Genomic DNA, 8,638 nt, shown 5'->3' with positions numbered 1-8,638 from the left:
GCAGTTTTGGAAATCACTTGTAATACACTGTTTTGTTTATCGTGGTAAAAAAAAAAAAGTTTTAATGTTAAAAAAACAGTCCAATATGGTAAATGTCTAAACCTAAACTGTTCAAAAAATGCTTGCCTCTGTCCTAAGTTTATGAACCTTGTTTCCATCCATTTACCACATATTTCCATCTAGATGGTCAAGCAGGTAATTAAACTTACATGTCCAAAATTATATTCTTCCTGTCTCTTCAAATTTATTTCTTGTATTCCTTATCTCATTTAGTGAAATGACCATCTCTTATACACAACCACATCTCCTCCTCTCCCATTTCAAGGCATCAGGGCCTACAAGGCCTTTCATTTACTTTTCTAGCTTTATCTATAAAATAGATTAAACTTAGAGTGTCTACTTAGTTCATAGTTACTCCTCAGGCAGAAACCCACCTTCATAGGGTTTTTCTGGCTGCCATGTTGTGTACAAGGTTACTTGTCATCCTGGCCATATACAGAAATATGATCCAAGCTGGCCCAATCTCTGAGAATTTGGAATTGTGCTTGGGAAACAAAAGCTCATCTCTTTACACTATTCTATGTAAATTTGGGAGCAGAAAAGCTGTATTTCTAGTCCTTCCTGAGGGCTTTCTGGATTTCTGCTTTCGAGTCCTTTTAAGGGCTAAAACAGCTTTACTTAGTTTAAAAAGAAAAACAAAACTTAAGTACTTTCCTACTAGTAGGCCCCCCTCCTCCAAGTGCATCTTACTTTTAGATCAGTCTCTCCCTATGATCTAACAAACTGTTAATATGCGTCATAGCAGGAGACCCATTCTAATTGTTAGTGCCCATGTTAGTAAACTCTCTTACCTGGCTCCTATCTGCCCCCAACCCCAAATTCCTGCCTTCTAGATTCTGTCATTGTCATTGGCTTCTATGAACCCAAGAAGAATGGTCCAGACCTCAAATGAGCCTCCCCTGGCCCTGGGATTCCTAGATGGGGCACGCTTGGGGAGCTGTGCTGTTTTGTGCCTGCCATCCTTCGTCACTGCTTGCTGCTCAGCCAGAGGGCCTAAATGTGGCATGGGTGCTGGCATTTCGCTGCAGCTGCCCACTGCTTACTAGCACATCCCCTGGAGTCACCCTTACCTGGTCACTTGGAGGAACTACAGCATCAGTGGGAGTGTGGTTCTGGGAGAGTTGGGGAGAGCAGATGGGGGCATAGTAACGGGCATTTCCAAGGCATTGGCTGGGTGCTGAGAGCTCCAGCAGCACAGTGGGCACGCCAGCAACAGGAAGTGGGTCATGGAATATGGATCAGAATTATGGGAGAGTTTGGGGCCTAGGGATGCCCATAAGGTGCCCGCCCCCTTTTAAAATAATTTCTGTTGAATTTCAACTCCATTTAATGAGATACATTTACAGGCATTCCTCTGAGATATTGTGGATTTCAGTTCTAGACCACTGTAGTGAAGTGAGTCACGAAGTTTTTGGTTTCCCAGTATAATTTGGTTAACTTTGGCACAAGAGAGAGACCTAGTTTTTGGCCTGTTTCAGCTTTCAACATGCCTCCCTCACTATGCTTTTCTACCTTTTGATTTAAAATGAGAGATGTGTGATTTCATTTGAACACTTGAAGGCCATTGTAGGATAATTAATTGGCCTAATTAAAATGTGTCTCAGGGAACAGGGAAGCCCAAGAAAGGAATAGCTAGTCTGTGGAGCAGTCGGAATGCCCACATTTATCCATTAAGTTCACTGACTTTATATGGGCACTTCAAAACAATTACAACAGTAACACCAAAGATTGCGGATCACCATAACACAATAATAATAGTGAAAAAGTTTGCAATACTGTGAGAAGTACCAAAATGTGACACGGACAGGAAGTGAGCATATGCTGTTGGGAAACATCATACCAATAGACTTGCTCAAAGCAGGGTGGCCACAAACCTTCAATTTTGTAAAAAATGCAGTATCTGTGAAGCACAATAAAGCAAAGTACAATAAAAAGGAATGCTTATATTAAAAAACAGTGAATAACATTCATAAAAAATATTTCCTTTGTGTCAGTTTAAAAAAGTATGTTAACTCATTTGAGTATTAAATTACCAACATCTCAGTTTTCAAGTTGAGGAAATTGAAGATTAAGTAGTTATTTAAAAAAGTAATTATTTAAAACTGAAGTGGCAGAGCCAGGATTTGATAACAGGCAACCCACCAGCAGAGCCCTGCTCTTAAGTCCTATGCTTAAAGCCATCCGATGTTTAACCTAATTACATTTCTTAATAATATAGATAATATTTTAAAGGGCTATAAAAATATGAATGTATCTGCTGTTCAGCAGAAGCTATGAGGAATCAGTACCATGGACAGTATCAAGACTAGGCTGGGGTGCATGACCCATGTGCCCTTCGAAAGCCACCCCCCCAAACGAGAAGGTTCCTCCTATTGAAAAGTGCTGCTACTAGAATACAGCCTGGGGGGAAGAGATTCCTGCTAACCTCCACTCTATCCATGCCTCAAAGCTGTAGCATTCAAGCAAGGAGCACTGCCAGAGACACCCAAGGTGGCCACTAAGAAACAGAAATCAAACAGGCTAGTGGTTAAGACCTGGGAATCCACAGAGCATTATCTAGTATAATTTATGGCACTGACTGTTAACAAATGGAGACTCCAGGCAGCTAATTTAGGTGACATGGAATTTGTATCACCAGAAAAAAAAACAAAAAAAAGCCTAGTATATCCATGGTTGACTCACACCAACAGGACAGAGAACGTCTGACAATCCCATCTTAAGTACAGAGTATTTGTACTCTTCACATCCTCCCCGCCCCACCCCGCAACAATCCCTCTGTCAGAGATAATTTTGAAGGACCCTAGATGTAGGAAATATTACCAATGGGCACTTCCCTGCTGAATCAGTTGAACTGACTACTTCAGGAGTTATTCTAGTTCTAAGGAGGGGGATCACCAAAAATGTTGGTCCCATAATTTCTCTTACCTTTCCTATATGGCATTGATAAGCTGTGCTACTATCCTGGTAATTTCTAAATAGAAGAATTGAAATCTAAAGGTTTTTTTCTAAATAGGTTTTATAATAATTCTCTTGCTTTACCTACACCACTATACACTGGACATGGTGTTGCAGATTAAACTTAACAATTCACAAATTGCAGAACAATGAGACATTGAATCACTTAGAGATTGTGGTCATTGATCCCAATTGTTTTGGAACGCAGCAGGCCACAGGCTATGGAAGGGCAAAGCAGTTTTCTGACCAGTTAATCTCATTATTTAATTATTATCATCTACATGAATACAGCAATAAACTTTCCATGGAAATCAGAAAATACTTTTTTTCTGTTTGCTAAACCTTGTTGGGTAGGGCACAAAATTGAGTTCTGTTACAATGAATGTGAAATGTAGAAGATTATATTTATGCAGAAGAAAATATGTTGAAATTTACAAATGATTTAAGACTTGGTAAAAGCAAACAGTTCAGCTTGTTCTCATTACTAGAGAATCTTAAACATTCTGGTCAATTTTTTTTCTGAGAATAGAAGAAATGCTTATTAAAGAAAACTTGTGAAATATAGAAAAGTATAAAAATCATCCATAGTCTCATAACTTTTCTGATAATTTTATGAAATCAGAAATGCCAGTAATGGCTAAGAATAATTTCTTTTTGATCAAATTAAGACTAAATAAACAAAATATATCTTGAACACATTCTGAGTTAAAATTTTGTTCATTCTTGAAAACAATTCATGATATTTTATACATTTATTCATGGAGGACAAACATTTATAGTGATTAAGGCTAAAATCAAATAATTTTCTATTAAAAATATGCAACTGAGAAGAGACTCTACTTAAATTTCCTGATATGAAAGAAAAAAGACATTTTAATCAAATGAAATTTTTCAAATGATTGATTTGGCCTTGTGCTTTACATTGGAACAAGAGCAGGAAATGTTTTCATCCTTAATCTTTCAACTTCAGCCTGCAGTATTGAAATCTGTTCAGCTTGTTTTTTTGAAATATTTATTAACTTTTGTTGTTGCATCATGTTTTCATATCGTTCTTTGGCAATCTTTTCACAAGTCAGTGTAGACCCTATCCCAAAAATGAAAGAGAAAGGAATTAGTTGGATTATTATTTATACTTTCAAATATAAAAATAGCACTCAGAATCAATTAAGCATGTGGAAGAAATGGTGGTAGTTTATAACAACTATAGATTTCAGGAATATTGATTACTTTTAAAGAAACTTACAGTTGAGTAAAGAAAAAAAATGCTTACCCAATGCATTACAGATATCTTTTCTCTCAGAGACAGCAACCAACTCTTCTCGTAAATTGCAGCTTAGGGTATAATTTGCTATATCTTTTTGATTGCTGAACCTTCCCAGTTTTTTTAGTAGTTTTTTGCAGTTTTCCACATTTTTTTTGTGAGTCTGAAATGTTTGTTTCCATGATACCCATGAAAGTAATTTTGAAAAAAATATATATTATAAGGATGTTCTTAAATTTAAAATGTATTATCATCATTAAGATATCGTCTTATTGCCATGTCTCTAGTGCTTAACATAATGCTCGCACATGGTAGGTACTAAATTATTTGTTGAAAGATAGAATGAAATGTTAATATCAAATTTTAGAAAAAATCTTGTATATTCTTAAAAATGATAAAAGATAAACACATAGCTTTGTGATTACCGTTTTCATTTTATATATGCTACACAATCAAAACTGAGCATTTATTAAGCAGTTATGAAAAAACAAAGCCTTTACAATGACAAAGCAAGACTATCAACCCTTCTATTACACAAATCATAATAGGAAATTTGTACACTCAGATATCTCCCAAGGGGTTAATTCTTATATTAAAAGAAATGCTTCAGTCTACCAGACTTGTTTTGGTTGTAAAGACATCATTCAGGGATCTCTAATTACATTCTGAATATCAGTAAAGGACCAAGATTTTTTTAGGTTCTGTTTGAATTCATGATTTGGAACACTATTACTTTGTTCAAATGAATCACAACTGTTGGGATTATAATGATAAATATCTTTGAAACCTACCTTATCTAAAACAGCAATGGTTTGCTCCATAATTCCAATCTGAATGGCAATCATAGTCTCATAGTTTGGTTCAGTTAGATACTTTGAGAGAAGAAAAAACACCATATATGTAAAGATATTTTTCTCTATTTCTTTCAATAGGTAACTTTATAAAGATTATCTTAGTTTTGAAAGTTACGGTTTTCATAAAAATTATCCATCTAAGTTAAGATTGATTTGACTTTTTGTGCCATAATATTTACTTGTATTTAGCCACTGATATTCTCACCTATATGCTAATAATTACAAACGCCTAGAGTTTATTTTCTCGTTAATTCATTAATTCACTTATTCAATTCACCAAATATTTATTGTCTCATTTGAGTCTCTATTAACAGTGAGCCAGTTAAAGACACTGAGGAAAATACAAAGATAGATAACATGACCTACCCTCAAGAAAAAGAGAACATGTAGAATTGATTAGTTGCCAGAAAATATGTCAAGTGACATGCAGATTCAAAGGTGGTTTGAGATGGGATGTGGATTCTCTGGACTGGGGAAATCAAAAGGCTTTATGGAGGAGTTGGCATTTAAGCTAGACCTTGAAAAATAGATAGATTTAAGATGTAAAAAAAAAAATGAGGAAAGATATTCCAGGTAGAAGAAGTAGGCACAGACATAGAATCCTAGAAAACAGTAATCAGTTTGGTTTAAGAATATGGATATATAAGAGGAACAGTGGGGATGAATTTGAAAATTTTGGTTGAAAGACACTGAGCACACACCTAAGGATTTCATAATTCATTTGGCGGATAAGAAGTGGCAGTTTAAAATGTTTGAACAGAGTAGTAATGTTATTAGAGATGAATAGGAATATTAACCTGATAGTAGTATATAGTATAGATTAGATAAGAGAAGACCCAAGGTCAAGAGACCAGTTAGGAGATTATTATAAAATAGTCTAAAACATTGAAAAGGAAGTCCCAAGCCAGGGTAAAGGCAGTGGAGATAGAGAATGAGGGAATAAATAGATAAACTAGGCAAGACTTGGAAGGCGAGGCAAAGAGGTTTCTTAAATATGACTACAACTTTAAGCTTGAGTGAATGGCTGAAAAGAACAGAAATAAGCAATTAAGAAAAGTTGATATGGGGAGGCGGGAAATATAGAAATAGAGCTTGAGGGAGGTCAGGGCCTGAGAGCCTGGATTGGAATTGGAATTAAATTGGAATCCAGAGAGCTTGGATTAGTCTATTAGAAGTGATCATTGAAGTTAGAAAAATAGAGATCATCAAAGGAGAAGTTATGGAAAGAAACACAAACAGAGCCAATGGCAGAATCTTAAAGAATATTTAAGAGTTAGAAGCAAATGAGAAATCAGTAAAAGAAGCAGAGTAGTCTGACATGTTAGAAGAAAATCAGGAGAAAACAAAGATAATTAAAGCTGAAGGAATGAATAATTAAGATTGTCTAATGCTATGGAGAGTCGAGGGGTGGTGATGACTGGGAAAGGGACCACTGGATTTGACAATCAGGAAATTTTGGTGAACTGCAAGATAGAGTTATACAACTGCATGAGTCACAAAGAACTGAAGGCAGCAAATGCAAATTACTGAGAGAAAAAGACAAAATTCACAGACACACTATGAAATACTACTGGTTTAGAATATACTTGATATCACAAAGGCTTCTTATTAAATATTGGTTGAATGAATAAATGCATTAATGAATGAAATTAAAATTATATAGTGGGGTAGAGAGAACTTACTTTTTGACGTTCTCTTGAAAAAAACAGCATCTGAATATCCCAAGCCTTCTGATTTAGATCTTCCATTTCCATTTCCATTTTCTTATGATCCCACTCAATCTGAAATATTCCTTTGTGGACATCTTTACTTTCCATCATGCTAGCAATTTTCTTTTGTCCTTGAGTCTTAAAAAGAAAGGCACATTCTGATATTCATATAATATGATTCTGCATAGAGAATAGAACATTTGAAGCTGGATGCTATTATTAGAAAATACTTGGATCACAGAGACAATTTTATCTTCTTTTATAAAATGTAGCAAATATTTAAAAAATTACTTGGCAAAAATCTGATCACTATAAAGCATGATAGTTACTAAACAGAAGGAATATAAGATGCATTTGAATGACATAGCCAATTTACTTTATATGTCAATGGTTAGGCAGGAACTCCTTTTGCCATCATCAATCTGTCAATCTGTATGCATTTGTATCCCTATTCTCTGCCCTATTTCCTGATACTATAGATAAACTGCTGAAAACCAAAAATAAAGAGAAAAATCCCAAAGGCAGACACATTACATTAAGGGAAACAAAGATAAAAAAAATGTAGTAGGCATCTTGTTAGAAACTCTGTAAGCTAGATGAAAATGAATATCTTTGTCATGGAAATAGGAGAATAATGAAAAATATTTGGTACGGCTAGTGATAAGTTGATTTTTTCTCCTTAGAAAATGATAATTACCCGAATCACAGAATTCAGGTCTTCAATTATGTTCTTGTTGATGAGAATTGCATCAGAATACTCCAACAGTAATTGGAAATTCTCCAGTTCTACTTGTCCTTGTTTAAGGAGAATTTGGATTGTCAAATTCAACTGGAATTTTACTTTCTCCTCCTGTAATCTAAATTAAAAAAGACTTCAAAGTAAGTAGTTGTAATATACTTATATTTCAAATTTCACCTATTATCTGAGAATATAAATCCAAACTTAATTTTCCTTCAGATGAAGGAAAACGTGCTGGAGATTAATGTGGAAAATATTTTCCCAATGATGAACTTTCCTAGAGGTTACTATGATACTGCTTCTTATGATACGGAATTGCACTCGGGCTGCTCAAAGAATGGTAGGGACAGAAATACATTCATAAAGTTTTATTTTATGATTTAAAAAGATTAATATAATTGTGATCATAAGTGGAAGAAAATAGAGATGCTATCCGATAACAAATCTATTAAAGTTCTGACTATGTATCGACTTATGATATTCTATTCACAATGTTTAATCTGTATGCTACTTATCAAATCTATTTCTGGGTAATTCATATTTCTTCTTATAGCCCACACCTGAAAATGATGTATATTGTTGCATTTGAGAACATCAGAGAAGTATTTATCAATGTGGCAGTAAATATGCCCCAAAATGAAGCAAGGATTTAAAACAGTATCCCAATCACTCAGCAATACAACAAGCTCCCCTAAAAAAAGAGATTAACTGGTTTGGTGTCTATGTGGAAATTTCTTGGACATCTGCTTAATTTTTTACACAGTTGTTCATGCGACTTGAGCCCAAAAGTACTTAGTAGCAGAAACAAATTGTATTTTTATGTGGAGGGAGATTAAAAAACATAGGATTTTGCCAAAACTTGCCTATTCATAATAATGGAATAATGGAACATGTAGGTAAGTTCCATTCTGAAATAAGGCATCATGTAACAAAATGCACTTTTTCAAAGAGAAGTTATAAAGCCCAACAAAATAGATAGATAAGTCTCTGCAGGCATAAACCGGGGAGGAGGCATTCTTTCCCCGTGATAATATACCTAATTTAGCCCTAGCTTAGACTT

General features: G+C 34.8%; 1 protein-coding gene across 1 annotated transcript in view; it reads right to left on the bottom strand.

Annotated features, from left to right (window-relative positions):
* Positions 1-3,916: 3,916 nt before the first annotated feature.
* CFAP43 (cilia and flagella associated protein 43) overlaps positions 3,917-8,638 on the bottom strand; it is an 86,402-nt gene continuing 81,680 nt past the window's right edge. Inside the window, 5 exon segments of the mRNA XM_023532723.1 lie at positions 3,917-4,099; positions 4,286-4,439; positions 5,068-5,148; positions 6,813-6,977; positions 7,537-7,696. Coding sequence (XP_023388491.1) covers positions 3,933-4,099; positions 4,286-4,439; positions 5,068-5,148; positions 6,813-6,977; positions 7,537-7,696 — 727 coding nt within the window. The 3' untranslated portion in view covers positions 3,917-3,932.

The sequence above is a fragment of the Pteropus vampyrus genome, unplaced genomic scaffold, assembly GCF_000151845.1.
Source record: "Pteropus vampyrus isolate Shadow unplaced genomic scaffold, Pvam_2.0 Scaffold89, whole genome shotgun sequence".
In the NCBI taxonomy this organism is placed as follows: Eukaryota; Metazoa; Chordata; class Mammalia; order Chiroptera; family Pteropodidae; genus Pteropus; species Pteropus vampyrus.
The sequence above is the reverse complement of the archived record's forward strand: the minus strand, read 5'-3'. Positions and strand labels throughout refer to the sequence as shown.